At 41.9% G+C, this 18,719-nt stretch overlaps 1 protein-coding gene across 1 annotated transcript in view; it reads left to right on the plus strand.

The window, feature by feature from the left end:
- Positions 1 to 18,719, plus strand: part of LAMB1 (laminin subunit beta 1) — a 97,231-nt gene that overhangs the window by 34,873 nt on the left and 43,639 nt on the right. Inside the window, exons 15-23 of the mRNA XM_084811029.1 lie at positions 831 to 958; positions 1,136 to 1,256; positions 2,492 to 2,696; positions 3,235 to 3,378; positions 3,663 to 3,894; positions 5,352 to 5,515; positions 6,657 to 6,881; positions 9,000 to 9,217; positions 11,980 to 12,076. Coding sequence (XP_084667155.1) covers positions 831 to 958; positions 1,136 to 1,256; positions 2,492 to 2,696; positions 3,235 to 3,378; positions 3,663 to 3,894; positions 5,352 to 5,515; positions 6,657 to 6,881; positions 9,000 to 9,217; positions 11,980 to 12,076 — 1,534 coding nt within the window. The remainder of the gene's footprint in view (positions 1 to 830; positions 959 to 1,135; positions 1,257 to 2,491; positions 2,697 to 3,234; positions 3,379 to 3,662; positions 3,895 to 5,351; positions 5,516 to 6,656; positions 6,882 to 8,999; positions 9,218 to 11,979; positions 12,077 to 18,719) is intronic.

The raw sequence follows: 18,719 nt of genomic DNA on the forward strand, positions 1-18,719 counted from the left end.
TTAACAGTGGACATCAGGAAATGTGTTGAAAGTGACCAGTTATGCAGATCAAGGCATAAACATAGTAAACATACTGTTAAGTATGTTTTACATAAACATTCTGAATTTGCTAGGTTTTTTAATTTTTTTATAAATATTTTTTGCATGCATTAACTTGTTGGTAGGAGGAGAAAGGTGCATAAATAAGTAGCTGGGATATAACATCACTGGATATTATGAGGAAAATGCATGATGAAACTTAGAAGGGTTTTTTTTAGATTTAAGAAATCATGAGTTACTGGACAAAATCTGTAGTTATTTGCTATAGATAGTAATGTTAGTGCAATTCTATGCATGTTTATTGAGAAGGAAGTCCCATAGGCCTGGTTCACATATAATGGCAATCCATGGGTTGTTGAAACCCATGGTTTGTTGTTGGGTTAAAACTTTTGGTTGTTTTGAACATCTGAACCCAGAGTGAACTGCCCAGAGAGTTTCGGCTATTGAGCAGTATAGAAATTAAATATAAATAAATGAATAAAATAACTAACAACCCAGGAATGGGACATTCCTGGGTTGTTTCAGCAAGCTGATGCAAAGCAGAAGTGGTGAGCTGGCAGGAGGCCCTGCCAATTCAAGGACTGTTTAACCAGTGTATTGGCGTTACTTATAAACCAGAACACTGTGTTCAATTAGGCTTACTCCAAGATAAGTGTGCATAGGATTGCAACCTAACTGTTATTGCTTATACAGTCCCAATTTCTGTATCAGACAAAATTGGTTCTTATCCATGTGGAACACTCTGAGTATAGAACAATAAAGATATGTTAATGTGGACCACTTTTCCCCAGTTACCAGATCAATGGGAAAAAGCTGTTATCACTGTATATCGCCCAGGCAAGATTCCTACTAGCAGCAGATGTGGCAATACAGTTCCTAATGATGATAATCAAGAGGTATCATTATCACCAGGTTCAAGGTGAGTAGAATAATGGAAGGATGAAAGAAAGGAACAATAATGAGTTGGGTGGCAGAGGGAAAAAGAAAGGCTTGATTCCATATCACCATCAGTCTCAAACTAACCCACTGTTTCTTGCATATTTTTTTGCCAACATTCTTTTTTCTATGTGGATGTTATGTCCTCTTGTGAATGCAGATATGTAGTCCTTCCACATCCAATATGCTTTGAAAAGGGGCTGAATTATACTGTTCGCTTGGAGCTGCCACAGTACTCCTTAAATACCGAGGTGGAAAATCCATACACACTCATTGATTCAGTAAGTGTTACGTTACTTTCAACTAAATTGTTTGTGACATAGGGATTGAGGGCACAGTCCATCCTTCTCTATGAGCATGGCTCTTAGCATGAATAGCCTGCATGTAGGGATAGCTTTAAAAGGTGTGGGGTGAATGGATACCTCCCCATGAGGCACAGAAATTCTTCATCGTAATGGCTAGATTTATTGCAGTATGCCTGGCACAGAGTGTGCACATCTAAGTTCCAACAGGCAGGAAGGGAAGAAGAATAGACTCCCTTGCACTCCACTCACAAAGTTGTGTACATGGGAGGGGATGATTGTGCCCTTTAAAAAAAGAATCTATGATCATAGGATCATAGAATAGTAGGGTTGGAAGGGGCCTACAAGGCCATCAAGTCCAACCCCCTGCTCAATGCAGGAATCCAAGTCAGAGCATCCCTGAGCATCTCTACAACTATTGCTAAAATCTACTGAAGATTATGCATGTCAGGGGAAACTATGCCTCCAACATAGTGTGATGAGGAAAGACTGAGGAAACCAGCAAAATACTCTGCTGCTATCCTACTTGTGGGGGTGCAAGGACAGTGCTCCAAGGAGCTAGCCGGACCAAAGGCAAGGTCAATAGGCAGTCCAACTACAGGAATATACAGAGAAGAGCAAGGTTATGGGGGAAATATAAGACAGGAGTCTGGGATCTGGTACATACAGACATCGTTCCAGCACTCTGTGCCTAGAACTGAAGGCTTTTAAACCTGAGCCTTCAGAGCCCCACCAAGAGCACAACGGCAAGCCATAAGTGGCACCTGAGAAATGGGCTGCTTGTTAGCAGAGCCTTGCTCATGAGTATAACTTTACTCATGAGGAGTCCTCATTCCTCAGGCAGGCACTTCTCCATCTAAGAGCTAGCTGAGCCTGAATCGTTAGGCCCGTGTGCTCCCTGGGGCTAAGTGTCTGCTCGGTGTCTGCCTCTGAATCCAAGAGCAGGCCAACTGTATCTTGAGGGACAGGGTCATCAGCTGTCTCCCCAGAGAGCTCAGGATCCCCCTGGTCCACCGCAAGGTCTCTTGACACAGACAGCTCCTCCACGATGTTCAGTTCAGGATGCTGTAGGTCATCCTCTGATCAGGAGTCCTTCAGAGGTTGTTTTTTTTAATTGTTCTTCTGAAAAACGTTGATGGCACTATATTTTATACAAGGTTGGGGCACAGAGCTTAATAAATAATCATACTTCCCTTGTTAAATTTATTCCACAGCTTGTTCTCATGCCATTTTGCAAATCACTGGACATATTCACAGTTGGAGGCAGAGGTGATGATGTAACAACTAACAGTGCCTGGGAAACTTTTCAAAGATACCGGTGCCTGGAGAATAGCAGGAGTGTTGTGAAAACACCTATGACTGATGTTTGCAGGAATATGATTTTTAGCATCTCAGCCCTCTTGCATGAGACAGCACTATGTAAGTAGGCTTAGCTAACTGTAGAGCATAGTTCCCAAACTGGGGTTACAGACAACTAGGAGGAAATTGTGGGGCCACTGCACCACAAACCATGGTTTAGTGTAACATCTGAACAGCCCCATAGATAGGACACCTGAATCAATAAATACTGGCTGTATAGGGAAAGGGAGCAAAGCGGCAATCTTTTAAAATGTATGCCCATTTAAATCCCAAACAATAATTAAGTCAATCAACTTGGAGAATAAATTATGATTTTTCAGCTATACTGTATTCTGCTTACACTCTGTTTACTCCTAAAAGCTACATAATTCCTCCAAATCCAGACATAATCTCCACTCTCATTCATTTCTGTCAAAAGAACTGGAGCTAATGCCATTTAATGATGCTGTTTGTACCACTAATATCCATCCTATCAGGGCTGCACAAATCAGTCCTTTATTAGCGCAATAGCAGCTTGTACACTACTATTGCTGCCTGTATGGCCTACATGTCTGCATTTATAATGTTTCCAAAACTTCTGTCTTTGCCCTGTTTTTAGCTTGCGAGTGTGACCCACAAGGCTCATTAAGTTCTGTGTGTGATCCTAATGGAGGCCATTGCCAGTGTCGGCCAAATGTTGTTGGAAGGAGATGTGACAAATGTGCTCCTGGCACCTTTGGATTTGGACCTAGTGGATGCAAATGTAAGTTGTTACTTTATTCTAACAAGAGTGGCTTGGTGGTGGTGGTGGTGATGCTATCTAACCTTGCTCAGTAAGTTATGAAAGGAAGAAAAAAAACTTTTGAGTCCTTTATTTCAGTACTGTAACGATCCTTATGAGTTTAGTAAGATAAAACCACTCACCATCCACCCATTTATTTTTAAGTAACCTCAGACTTCAGGTCATATTGTCTTAACTACATGAATGTAAGCAATGTATCCAGTTTTAATTTAATTGAAGATGTGTCTGTGTGGTGTGTTTTTTAGCTTGTGAGTGTCATGTCCAAGCTTCTGTTAATGCCTTCTGCCACCCGGAGACTGGACAATGCCACTGTTTCCATGGAGTATATGGCCGGCAGTGTGACAGATGCTTACCTGGTTACTGGGGATTTCCAAGCTGTCAGCCATGCCAGTGCAATGGTCATGCAGATGATTGTGACCCATATAGTGGACAGTGCTTGAATTGTCATGATCACACCTCTGGCCACAACTGTGAAAGGTACGGTTTCTCTTTAGGTTAACTGGAACATTTGTTAAATGGAACATTATTTTTCAAGAAAGATTGTTCATACTGCACTCTGAAATGCTTAGTTCTCACCCACTTACTTAGGTTGCAGTTGCATGGGACATTTTGTAGGTCAAATGGATTTATCTCCACAAGCCATTTTTATCACTGCTCAGTCCACACTGATTCCTGTCTCTTTAATGTGAATGAATCTTGGGTTTGCACACTCCCATGTGCAGAATACCTCAACTGCCTACTTTTTAATAAGTTTTTGCTTGCTTGCTTGCTTGCTTATAGAGTTGCAAAGGCACTGGAGAATTCTGAACCACTAGGTTTGTAGGTGAGAACATATCTTTGCAGAAAGAAGAGAAACTAAGGCTGCACTCCTATGCACACGTACCAGGGAGGATGTCTCATTGAATTCAATGACATTTAGCAGTAAATGCCATTATAGTACAATCCTAGACATAGGATTGTACTAGAAATCTAGAATAGTATGGTGAGAAGGTGAGTTCATGTAGAATTCGTGCCCACACATTTTTGTCATCTGTGCTTGTAGTAAATTGAACAATATAAGCAATTGTGAATACATTTATTTGTATAATTTGTTTGCAGTATTTTTATAAACATTAGGTAAAGTTGGAATTGAGAGTTGCATAATAGAAAGAAATGAGGAAACTATGTTAGACAGTAAGGTAGAAAATGCTGAATTAGGCCTGATTTGACAAAATGCTGTTTTGCACCATTACACTGAATGTATCAGTTGTGAACTATGGGAGCGAGTGGTTTTTATTCCAGAATACTGAAGTTATGAGCTAAATAAGGACAACGGGAGAACTGAATGTAATGAATTAGGGTTTGCGAAAGAGACAAACTTTTGGTGGGTACATAGTTTGTTGGTATTTGCATTTCAGAGACTACTCAAGGACTAGCATATCTGGAGGAATCAGGGTGATGGGATGAGGGAAAGCATAGAGCAATTTTTCACATGGTCCTAGAAACACACTTTACCTGCCAATGTTAGGACCAAAAATTACTGCACTGGTTTGATCTAGGGTCATGTGCAGACACTGTTAGGAATGTAGATTTGCTGCATGTGTATGGAGGGCTTGTGTAGATGCTTAGAGACACAGTTTAAGAAACAAGCAATCGTTCTGTGCTGTAAAGTATTGTGACTGTATTTCCTCACAGAAACTTTCCAGAAATACACACTCGCTTGTGAATTAAAGTGACATGTGCAAATAAATTGGTTTGGCTTGGCACACCTTCCATTAACAGCAAGAGCCAATGAAAATATCTGTAAAATGGTGTTATTCAGCTGGTGTGTGTGGAGAAATTAAATGCTTACTCATCCTGTATGCTATTGGCTGTTACCTGCCCATTTGGGGTATGCAAATATATGTGTAATATTCCTTGGGTAGGCTTAACAGACTTTTGTACTGTAAAACTAGGTGCCTTGGTGGTTATTATGGAGATCCTGTCCTGGGATCTGGAGATCACTGCCGTCCCTGTCCTTGTCCAGATGGACCGGAAAGTGGCCGCCAGTTTGCCAGTGGCTGCTATCAAGACCGTATTACACTGCAAGTGGTGTGTGTCTGTGAAAAGGGATACAAAGGTAAAACAAATAAGCTCTTAAAATGAAGTGTAGCCAGTGCCCTTAATCTGTATGGGTGGTGTGCCTGTGAACAAGCATGTTTGGATTGTCACCATACATAAGTTTTGTTGTTTATTTGCTCAGTCGCTTCTGACTCTTTGTGACTTCATGGACCAGCCCACGCCAGAGCTTCCTGTCGGCACATAATAGTTTACATCATTTAAATTTTAGTTTTGTAGCTCGACCTTAGGACTGCTTCTCATGTTAATAATAATAGCAATAATAATGTGGCGCTTTACAATGATTGAGAGACGGGTCCTATCCAAAACTCTGATCTTCCTGCCTTTTTTTTTTTTTTACATCATTGACTCATGAAGGATCAGAGCTGTATAAAATGAATGCATCTTACAAACAAGACTAAAGGTGAATGGATCTTGAAGTGAGAAGGTGGGTTGGATCCAGTCTTAGACATGCTTAGAGTAGACCCGTTGAAAACATGAGTAACTTGTTAGTCATGAGTAACTTGTCCCATTGATTTCAATGGGCCTACTCCAAGCATGAGTAAATCTGGATCCAACCCAATGAGCGTAGATCATGAATAATGGTAAGAATAAGTTATGCTTTATGATTAAAAGGCAGCTTGGAAACATTGTGGATGGGATAGGGAGATAGCAACAACTTAGGTTTTGAAATCTGTGACAAAGGACTAGATTCTCAATTAGTCTAATTAATTATCTCTCCTTTGAAGCAGTTATGCTGTAACTTAATAACAGCTCAGGATGCTCCTCCATTTGCCTTTTCTCTCTGACGTTTTCTTGTTTAGTGTGTTGTAGTTTCCCTGAACACCTTCTATCCTGTTTCTCAGCACACCAAGTTGTCTCTTTCCCCCCTTTGCCATGCTTTTGTTTACAGCGAATGAGTTACATGTCAGTGAGGGGCTGTGCCTCAATGTGATAGAGCACCATGCTTTGCATGCAGAAGTCCCAGGTTCAATCCTTGACATCGCCAGGTCTGGTGGGGGGAAAAGGTTCTTGCTTGAATCCCTGGAGAGCTGCTGCCAGCCGGTGTTGATAGTACTGGGCTAGATGGACCAATGCATTGATTCAGTATAGGGCAGCTTCTTATGTTCCTATGTTCTTTCTTTGATTGTCTTGTTGAACAGGGAGCAGATGTGGTGAATGTGCTTCTGGTTTCTTTGGAAACCCTGAAGATGTTGGTGGGAATTGCCAGCCCTGCCAGTGCAACAACAACATTGACTCAACTGATCCAGAAGCTTGCGACAGGAAGACTGGATTGTGCCTGAAGTGCTTGTATCACACAGAGGGCGAAAACTGCCAACTGTGTAAACATGGTTATTACGGACGGGCTCTTCAACAGGACTGTAGAAGTAAGTGGAGGGAGGTCTCTGCTGCTGATCTTTGCAAAATTTTCTTGTCCTCTTTGAAGCACTAGGGCAAGGCTGGGCAGATTTCAGGCCCTGAGATGCATCAACTTGAGCCTGGTGCTTAGACATATGCTTAGAATTAAAGAATTCAGGGCCCAGGAATTTGTTTTGAGTACTTAAAAAAGCTCATAATCCTTCTACACAACAATCCACATCTGGTTTACCCCAAGCACTGTTATTCCTTTCAGCAGCATAATTTGAAGGGGTGTGTGTGTCATTTTTGTTGTTGCTATTTTTAAACAACAGGGAGTCAGAAATCCTTGCTAATCTACTGCTAATCAACCAGAAATTTGCCAATAGGTCCCAATCTACCATCAGCCCACCCTTGTGCTACAGTATTTTTTGGTGCAGCAAATGCTGAGCATTCACATATTGGAAGGTCAACAGATAACTCAAACCTAGTTTGAATAGGCCACAGCAGATGGTGAGCCTTTTGGATTTAACCTAATACCAGAAATTTGGGTAATCTTGGGCATGCAAAGGGATGTTTTGAAATAGCAGCTCTTAAATTTAAAAAAAGAACTCCTGCCTAATCTGCAGCTTCTGCATATCCTGAAAAGATGAGGCTTTTGTGAGAGAGTAGCTTTTCTTGTTAGCATTCATTGTTTCCCTCTTATCAAGAGAAGAGTCCCTGCTGATTCCTGCTGCCTCTTAAGGGTTGGGAGAGGAGGCGGGAGGGGGATTATCTATTTTTACAGAAACATTCCTACAATGGTGAAGAGCAGAAGGAGTGGATTTCTGAAAACCCATGGGAGAAAGATAGGAGAGTAGGGAAAAATAACAGAGAATTTTCTGGCAACTTAACATTTAACAAATGTATTGTGGCATTTCATGCATGTGACACAGTGGCAACCTGTCCGCAGAAAAATGTGTGTTTAAAATGGCCTTCCCCAACCTGATACCAAGCTTCAGTTTACAATGGGAGTAGTCCAACACATCTAGAGAATACCAAGTTAAGGCAGGTTGATTTAAAAGCTGTTCTGCATTTTGCATTTTATGATGTGAAGTGTAACTTTGGAACTAACATTTTAAAAAATGTTTAGAAGTATAGACTAACCCATCCCCAAGACTCAGGGTGGGGATATCCTTTTCTTACTAATCCTTTGAAAACAGTTCTAAAGTAGTTCAGTGGCATTCCCATTTTAAACTTTGGGAATGTATTCTGAGAAATAGTTGCTTGTTCAGTTCCTCTGAATTATTCCATGGATGAATGCATGTCACATCAGTCATCACTCCTATCTGATAGATCAAAGTCGTGATGTCTTTTTAGGTCCGCTAGAATGAAAGACCTAAAGCAAGTGAGTTTGTTGGAGGAGCAAATCTTAACAGATGAGGGAAGTAAGCTTCTGAGTGGCGCAGAAGTGTCTTCAGGGATTCCTCACTGGATGTTTCTGATAATGAAACCCATCTTGGGCCTTTGGAATAGAACATGGGAAGAAATGTAAACCAATACATTGTGACCAATAGCCAGCAACGTCACTTTGCTCTGATGTATGGTGACCAAGTGGGAGATGGTGCATTTGCTCCTTACACTTCCGTGTTTGGACCAGGGAAATGGCTGATGCCTTCTCAGCGCAGAGCCACACACCATTTCTGCCTGTCTGATGGAGACTGTAGTGCTTGGTGGGCTTTCTTTCTTTTTTCCAGCTAGAACATCATTTTGATAAAGAGTTCAATGCAGGTGTTCATGTATCATCATTGTATATCACTGTCCGCAAAGACGTGCCCCATTCCTAGGCTCTTTTGAAAATATGCAGGTAGCTATAGAGTTGAGATGGGGAACATGTGGCCCTCCAGATGTTGCTAAACTTCAACTCCCATCATCCCTCACCTTTGGCTGTGCTGGCTAGGGCTGATGGAACTTGCAATCTAACAACATCTGGACTGCCACATGTTCCTCAACCCTGCTATAGAGAGATGATTGTAAGTTTTCCCTATTCTGTTGGGATTGCATTGACCCAGCAAGACTGTTATATCAGCTTCTTATGGTCCTCAGTTTGTTGACTTACATCTCACACAAGCATCCTGCAGAGCATCACGCTGGCCTCTCTTCCACTCCAGGGTGTGTCTGCAATTACTTGGGAACCGTACATGAGCGTTGCGACAGCTCTGAAGACTGTGAGTGTGAGAAAGAAACGGGTCAGTGCCAATGTCTTCCTAATGTGATTGGACAGAACTGCGACCACTGTGCCCCAGACACATGGCGGTTGGCCAGTGGGGCTGGGTGTGAACCATGTGGCTGTGATACTGAACGTTCCTTTGGCTCATCTTGCAATGAGGTAAGAAAGCTATAGATGGTTCAAGGCTGGCTCTGGCTGTTTGAGGGTCCCCAGACGGAGGGTTAGATTCATACTTCTGTTCCCCCCCTAAAAAAGGGGATGATTATTATGAAAATAATCCCTGTAGTTCACTGCTTGCCAGCCACATGTGGTACTCAGCTCATATTAGTTTAATAAAGCTGTGTGCAGCTGGCCAAGTAATCCACGCAACCCATTGCAATAAAGGAGCAGATCGTGTTTGGGCCAGCCGTCGTCGTCCAAATTTATGTGCCGCTTCCCACCCCAAAAAGCAGTCTTGAAGTGACCGGCACACAGAGATACAGAAATCCATAATTAATGTAACAGAATAAACCAAAATCTATGTAAACCATAACCAGCACAATAACACAAATACAAGTAAATACCATAAAAATATAATCTAAAAACAATACAGTATGAAAAGTGCTCATTCATAATACACAGAAATCTTTCCCCTCCACCACCACAGCCTGTGCAGTGACATTGGCAAGAAAAGATTAATGGGAAAGCTAATAACCATACTGACATTTGATGAACTGCTACGTGTAGGTATTGGGAAAGCGTATCTCACAGTGATCCTTCAGGGTGTCTGCATTAGCATGACTTGCTTATTTAAGTAATCTGCCATTTCTTGCTCTTCCAGCATCATTTCTGCATGATACCTGCTGCCTGGGAAATGCTAGGTTAGGACCTGAATACATTTATCATGGGAAGCTGGGGCTGGTGGATAGATTGGGGCAGTTTGCATGACACGTGCATAGTCAATAAGCCGTGGTGGCTTGTTAACCATCCTGCATGTGCCCGTTGCGTGCTGGCCCATTTTACATAATTACTGTCACCAGGTGCAGCTTGTTGTGACATCAGAACCCACCAAGGGTGGGTGATGTAAAAACCACACAGAACCCATGACCAGTTGGAAGGTTGCTGGGTAGTTTGTTAACCATGCCAACCAACCACCATCACTGAGTTCAGGTGACATGATAAACCATAGTGACCAGCCTCAGTGGCTTGAATATTGAAAATGGCTGCTGGCACACACTGCAACCCACCATGCCTTAAATAAGCTCTGATGGGCTGCGGTGGTCATGCAAACCAGGACAATGGGTTGTCGTTACATGTGAACCCAGAACCATGGGTTGTTCATGGGTTGTTTTCCCAGGCTACAGAGCCAGTGGGCAGGAGTGGTAAAAAACAAGAAAAAAACAGCTGCTCTACATGCTGGTACTACAGTGCCACAAAGGCATTAGGGATACAGGGAGGGAGGGAGTAAAAGAGGAGAGAATCAAACCATCCAGGAATTGAAAAACAATCTGTGCTTTGCACAGTCATCTGGCAGACAAATTGCAGGAAAACTCTGGATAAGGCAACAACCCATACTCTGGGTTGTCATTACATGCAAACCAGGTCACTCTTCCTTGCTACTGATAACAACCAATACTTGTCATGAAAATATGGTGGTAAAGTCACTGAGTGCTAGCTTTACATTCTCAAAAATGCAGACTGGCCATGATTCACAGTAAAACCCATTCATATCAGTGCAAACATGTTTAGAAGTGAATGTGTTTTAGACCTTGGTTTATGAACATCTGTTCATAATCATCTGGTAATATCTATAGAGTGCATGTCTGTGCAGTAATTCATGTGCAACAGAAGTGACATTTGCACTAGGAAACTGTGCACTGTGGCTTCCTAGCAATGTGTATATGCAACAAAATACATGTATGTGTAATTGTCACACATTATGGATTGCTCCCCAATTGGAAGTGCTTTCTCTTTAAGAGTTTTGTGACATTTTGAGTACCTTTTCTCTTTGTTGATACATCATTTGATTTGCTTTTTCATTTTACTGAGGCTTTGCAAGTATTCAAAGGCCATAAAAGAGTAATAATGGGAAGGGTGGGCCAAATTGCATGTTGGAGAAGTTTACTAGTTTATGCTATATTTTTATGGATTAAGTAATATGTATCATTCTAAACCCTTTGGAAACTTGATAAACTGTTAATGCTAAAAGCCACAGTGTTGTTTGTCCTAAGTTTGATATGAAATAGAAATAATGGTCTCTATTGTTTAGTCGATTTCTGTTGTTGTAAGTGTTTGAAAGTTACAAGGAATGTTCCATCCTCTAGAAGGGAGTGGATCTGTATGGAAAATATGATTGCATACTACAGACCAAACTAAATGTGGCATAGGAAATCCATGAATAGGATCTCCCACATTTTTTAAAAGATTAGTAACAAGTGGAGCAGGGGAGGAATTTGAATCAGCACTGCGACACTGGAGAGGAGTTAACGCTTTTCTCTGCACCATTTTCCCCATGAAAACCACAAAGCTGCTATTTGCCCTGTGGTGCAAAACTTAGAAGTACCTGTTTCCTCCCATTGGGAAAATATCTTTAAAATGGGGCATTTTTCCACAGAGAAAACAGTGCAAGGAATATGGTTACACACATCCCCATCCCCACCATAGACCCGGTTCACACAATCAAACAATCCATGGTTAACAAACCAACCTGAATCTCCAATTAATTTTTTAAAAGCTGTGAGATCTTACTTACAATCTCCCATATAATGTCTTTGCCTGGCCTTAATGTTGACAGCTAAAAAGTGATCTGGTTACATTTTTAGCTGTTAATTCAGCATGCTGATCAGTCAGCTGACAGGTGGTTGTAATAACCCAATAAATTGTTTGTGTTAGGTTCATTTTGTGAAATGCACCCTGTTCAGCGATTTTTGTTGCATTAACAGTTTTCTGGGCAATGCCAGTGCATGCCAGGATTTGGAGGACGCACCTGTAATGAATGCCAGGAGCTTTTCTGGGGTGATCCTGGTGTAGACTGTCAAGGTGAGCACGTTACTTTAATTACTCAATGTGGGTTATTATTACCCTTTTGAAGGAGCACTTCCAAATATCAAATTTTTATGTGTTTCTGATACTACTGTTTTTGTAGTGTTTATAGTGTTTCTGATCACTGCTGATAGTTTGCTCTGCTGCTTGTGTGTATAGAAAGCAACAAAGCAACATTCATATTGCTAAGATGCAAGGAATTAGATACAAGAGAGAACGAGATTCTACAGTGCCTCTTTCTTAATGTTGCGATATTTGTCACTATACAGTACTTACAAAGAGGCTCACTGATCTTGGCTGGTTTTTCTCATGTACTATTTTAGTGAAGCTAAATTTAATTCTGTTAAGAGTCTGGTTACAAAGTAGATTTTTGCAGCTTTGTAACAGAAGTGGTTGTCTTAATTTAGATATAAACTATTAATGTGTTCTTTATTTCTTGATTATAATACTTGCTTTTTTCTGTATAGTTAACAAAAATACATTTTAAAAGTGAATATTAGTGGGGAGAAAAGTATCTCCTTGTTTTTATTTATTTAGTTTGCCTTTTACAGGAAATCTTTGTCATGATTTAAAAAAATAATAATGTTATTTTATCACAAATAGAGCAACTATATGTAAGCATGGAAAAGAGCAGTACAAAGGGGAACAGGCACCTCCTAAAGGTCTAGAAATCATTAAGAACATATTTATAGATGCACATTCCATATATTCAGTATAGTGTAAAAACATAATATCAAAAATCCGAAAGAGGTGATCAGTTTCATAGGTTCATAAAATTAGCAACAGCATTAGTTGTTCCACCAAAGGAGTCAGTATAATGTACCAACTAGTTTCCACTGTTGAGTTATTGGAGGAAAGGCAGTGTATAGTTGTTTTAAATACATTAGTAGTCTTGGTAATTTCAAGAAAAATTTTGATAAGTGGTTAGTTTTATCAGCATAAACATATCTGAAATCTTAGTCGACCATTCATTTTTACTTAAATAGTTACTGCTTTCTAGGTCTTTACAAAAACTATTCTGATCGAATATTAATGGACTGAATGCTGATTACCATCTTCCAAAAAGGTTTCTGCTCTCACACAATACCATCACATATGGAGAAACTCTCCTTCAAATGAACAATATATCCAATGTTTACATTCTTGGTCTTCTATATCATATGGATTTTTCAGGATGTCGAATCCCACCGAAATGCCTTTTTAAAACAATTATCCCTAATTATTATTATTTTTACATTTACAGCCCTATTTGGATGTTATGTTAACCATTGTTTAGCAATAGATGCAGTGATAGCAGCAAGCCTCAGGCTTAGAGAAAGGAAAATTTATCTTCTTGTTTTAAACTATGAACTGGTTCACACACTCAGAGTATGGGTTGAGTATGGGTTGTCACTGAATTGTGGGTTGTTATTACGTGCGAACCAGGTCTATGAGTTTCTCATTACATCTGAACTGGGAAGAACTCTGCTTACTTTTAACTATGGTTTGTTAAAACAAGCCAGGATCAAACTTTAGTTTATGTTCCTGGCTTGTTAACAAGCCATCATTTAAACTAATTAAGAGTTTCTCCCAGTTCAGGTGTAACAAGAAGGTCTGGTTAGTTTAAAACTAGGAACAAAAGCTTCCAATCTCCTTCTCATGGCTGTGCTGCAGGAGAGGAGGAGGGGGAGAGTATGGAGCCCAAGTCTTGCTGCTCCTTACACACATAATGCTAAACCATAGTTTAGGGCACAATCCTATGGCTGCCAGACAGTGGCTAGATGGCCATAGGATTGTTCGGTTCCTGGGAACTGACCTTTGAGCCCACGCTCCAAGATTGGTTCCTGGGAAACTGCCTCTCCACCCCGTTCCCTGCTGTCTCATAGGCAGCACAGATCATCGCTCGGCTCCATGCTTGGAGCAGGGCAAAAGGGAGTGTTCCCGGGGTACGGAGTGCAGACGTGCAGGTACGACGCTTCCTATGTGCCGTCCGGCCTCCCCTGCCCTGTGCACCAAAGTCCCGCACTACACAGCCAAAATCAGCCGTCCAGCCACAAGTGCAGGGTGGCTGGAGCATGGAGGAGAAGGTCCACTCCACGCTCCACCTGCCCTGCATTGGCTAGGTGGTTGCCTCTGAGTTTGGATACGGCTGCCTCTCCACATAGGATTGCTCCCTCCATCTTGCATCTGAACTGGGCCACTGTCTGAGCCATCCTGAAGGCTTAGGGAGTCTAATAGTAATTTAAAAACACTATAGATACAGTATATATGCTAAAACCACAACCTAACCAGGTTAGCACCTGATTTAAAGTGTTTTAACTCCTCCAGAAGATGCTTGCAAAGGTGCTGTTATCAAAAGCGGCTTCACTGATCTAATTTTTCCTACAAGAGTATGTGCCCATGTACACCATCATACAGGAACATTGCATGGGGACTTAGTAAGCAGGGGGATTAGTAAACTGACCATAACAGTTTCCTTTGTGTGTTTGGAAGTTACTCTGTGCTGTGGATAGGGAAAATGTCATTGGTGGCATGTCCCTTTGGCAAAAACAAACTGGTCTGGATTAATTACATTGTTTAGAAACGTAGATTAACTATGCTAGTTTGTAGTTATAAACATGTCTGGTTATGGAATGAAACTTCAAATGCTGTCCAGAACTGAACAAATTGGAACTGGTGTGTGTGTGTGTGTGTGTGTGTGTGTGTGTTTTAATAAGATTTAACCTGGCCATTTTGCCTCTTAGGTTAGAATAAAGTTATGTCTCCTGATGTGCTGTGTGAGTGGAGAAAGTTTATATATTGGCACACTTCTTAAATATGCATGGATGTCTCCTACATTACTTCGTGTCTGGTAGATGGATGATTAGATGTTTCCTTCTAAGAGAAGTAGCTCTTTGCTTTGTTTAGGCATTTGCAGCCCTGGCATTATTTTCAAGTGCTTGGGGCAGAGGAGTGACATACTCTCTTCCATCCTACATTTTACAGATGAAAAAAGGGTCAGTTCTTTTGTATTTATCATACCCCTATATTCTCACACAGAAGATCACTGCTTGAATCTACACTGCTGAGGCTCTTCTCCACCTGTTGCGTGCTGTGCCCTGTATTCATTTACTGAACCATAGTCTATCCTGCACTGATTTCTGAAGCAGAAGTAGTAAACTGACCATGACAGTTTTCTTCTTTAGGCATTTTTAATAGAATGTTTACATCTCACCTTAAGTTAGTTGACCTGCAAGGTGTGTGTTGTTTTCTTGCCTGAGAACAACATGGCCTACACGTGCAACAAGTGCAAGTTGATCACGATGTTGGAAGAAAAATTAAGTGGACTGGAGTGGCGACTGTCGACCCTCCAGGGAATAAGAGAACACGAAGAGTTCTTGAACAGAATGGGGGAACTACAGCAGCAAAGGGAAGACCAGAAGCTTGAAGACCAACAGCAAGATGAGGCAGTGGGAAATGCTGAGGTGAAGAAAAATGGAGTAGAGGATACTCCTTGGAAAAGGGTGACAGTTAGGAGGAGAAGAACTAGATGCCACTCTGCACCAGTGGAAGCAGTGGAGCTGTGGAACCGATTCCAGGTACTTGAGGATGAGACTGGAGGACAGCCTGCAGAGGAAGAATCACAGGGGAACCTGCATGAGAGTGAGCAAGAGGCTGAAGGTCAGACAAACAGAGGTGGTGATGAAACCCAGGCCTACAGTGAGAAGAAGAGAAGAGTGGTAGTAGTGGGAGACTCCTTGCTGCGTGGGATTGAGACCCAAGTATGCCACGAAGACCTGTGGACTCGCCAGGTGTGTTGTCTCCCAGGAGAACGGATTAGAGACGTGACTGAAAGGTTGCCTGCACTCATAAAGCCCACTTGAACTCTTAATACAAGAGGGAAATTAAGACTTGATAGGTATAACTGAGACTTGGTGGGATGACATTCATGACTGGAATACAGCAATTGAAGGATATAACTTGTTCAAAAAGAACAGGAGGAACCAAAAGGGAGGTGGGGTTGCACTGTATGTGAAAAATACATATCTCTGCACAGAAATACAGGAGGATGAGCTTGGTAGCTCCATCGAGAGCATCTGGATCAAAATAAATGGAGCAAAGAATAAAAGGAACCTGATGGTCGGAGTCTACTACTGGCCACCCAATCAAGGAGAAGACGAGGATGAAACTTTTGAAAAGCAAATAGCCAATGTTTCAAGGAAGCATGATGTAGTAGTAATGGGGGACTTCAATTTTCCCAATATTTGTTGGGAGACAACTTCTGCAAAACATGGCCCCTCCAGGAAATTCCTGACTTGTGTGGCGGATAATTTCCTCCTACAGAAAGTAGAGGAAGGAACTAGAGGATCGGCTGTCCTTGGCTTGATCCTAACCAACAGAGATGACTTAGTGGATAAAGTGGCAGTTACAGGAACTCTGGGGGAAAGCGACCATGTTGTACTTGAGTTCTTGGTTCTAAGGGAAGCAAAAGCCGAGTGTAGTCAAACGTGTACCATGGATTTTAGGAAAGCTGATTTTAATAAACTCAGAACAATGATAAGTAAGGTCCCATGGCAAACGACACTAACGAGAAAAGGAGTCCAAGATGGGTGGGAGCTTTTCAAAAAGGAAATTCTCAAGGCACAATTACAAACAATACCAACAAGAAGAAAAGGTGGAAGACAACGGAAGAAGCCAATGTGGCTTCACAAAAAGCTTAGAGATGACCTGAGAACAAAAAAGGACACATATAGGAAGTGGAAAAAAGGCCAAGTAACAAAGGAAAAGTACAGGCAGGTAGCACAAAATTGCAGGGATGGCGTCGGGAAGGCTAAAGCTGAGAATGAGCTGAGGTTAGCGAGGGATGCTAAAAGCAACAAAACTTTCTTCAGCTATGTGCATAGTAAAAGACAGAGGAAAGAAATGGTGGTTCAGCTATTAAATAAGGATGGCAAAATGATAACAGATGACAAAGAAAGGCAGAGGTGCTCAATTCCTACTTTGGCTCAGTCTGCTCCCAAAAGAGGGTCTATGACCCCCTTGGCAAAGGAAAAGTAGAGGCTGAAGGGGCAGGATTGCTGCTTGAAATCGATAGGCATATGGTCAAGGAACACCTATTACTTCGAATGAGTTCAAATCTCCATGGCCAGATGAACTGCATCCTAGAGTCATAAAGGAACTGGCAGAAGAACTCTCAGAACCGCTGTTCTATTCTCTTTGAGAAATCATGGGGGACGGGTGAAGTGCCAGATGACTAGAGGAGGGCTAATGTTGTCCCTAACTTCAAAAAGGGTAAAAAGGAAGAACCTGGGAACTACAGACCACTCAGTCTGACATCAAGCCCTGGGAAAATTCTGGAGCAGATGATAAAGCAATTCATCTGTAAGCACCTTGAAAACAATGCTGTGATTACTCGAAGCCAACATGGATTTGTCAAGAACAAATCCTGCCAGACGAATCTGATCTCATTTTTTGATCAAGTTACCTCCCTTGTGGACCGTGGGAATGCTGTGTACATAATATACCTCGACTTCAGCAAACTTTTGACAAAGTGCCCCATGATATCCTGATGAGCAAACTAGCTCGAAGTGGGCTAGATGAAACAACGATCCGGTGGATCCACAGTTGGCTACAGAATCAGATTGAAAGAGTGCTTATCAATGGGAACTTCTCAAACTGGGGAGAGGTAACGACTGGGGTACTGCAGGGCTCAGTCCTGGACCCAGTACTGGTCCACATTTTTATTAATGACTTGGAGGAGGAGGTGCAGGGAATGCTGATCAAATTTGCAGATGACACAAAATTGGGCAGGATAGCTAATACTTTGGAAGACAGAAACAAAATTCAAAGTGGTCTTGATAAACTGGAGCGCTGGGCGGAAAACAACAGAATGACATTTAATAGGGCTAAATGCCAAGTTCTGCACCTAGGAAAAAGCAACCAAATGCACAGTTACAAGATGGGGGATACATGGCTCAACAACACTACAAGCGAGAAGGATTTTGGAATTGTTGTCGATCCCAAGCAGAATACGAGCCAACAATGTGATGTGGCTGCAAAAAAGGCAAATGCTCTTTTGTGCTGCATTAATAGAAGCATAGCTTCCAAATCCCGGGAAGTACTAGTTCCCCTCTATTCAGCACTGGTTAGGCCTCATCTGGAGTACTGTGTCCAGTTCTGGGCACCACACTTTAAGATGGATGCAGACAAACTGGAGAAGGTTCAGAGGAGGGCAACAAAGATGATCAGGGGACTGGAAACAAAGCCCTATGTAGGGAGACTGAAAGAACTGGGCATGTTTAGCCTTGAGAAGAGGAGATATGATAGCACTCTTCAAGTCCTTGAAAGGTTGTCACAGAGAGGAAGGCCAGAATCTCTTCTCGATCATCCCAGAGTGCAGGACACAGAATCATGGGTTCAAGTTACAGGAAGCCAGATTCTGGCTGAACATCAGGAAAAACATCCTGACTGTTAGAGCAATACGACAATGGAACCAATGACCTAGGGAGGTGGTGGGCTCTCCCACACTGGAGGCATTCAAGACTGGACAGCCATCTGTCAGGGATGCTCTGACCTGGATTCCTGCATTGAGCAGGGGGTTGGACTCGATGGCCTTGTAGGCCCCTTTGAACCCTACTATTCTATGATTCTATGACTTATTACAGAATAGCAGCAATGTAAA

Source organism: Heloderma suspectum, chromosome 7, assembly GCF_057233095.1.
Source record: "Heloderma suspectum isolate Gila_16-S chromosome 7, 16-S_ref, whole genome shotgun sequence".
Taxonomy (NCBI): domain Eukaryota; kingdom Metazoa; phylum Chordata; class Lepidosauria; order Squamata; family Helodermatidae; genus Heloderma; species Heloderma suspectum.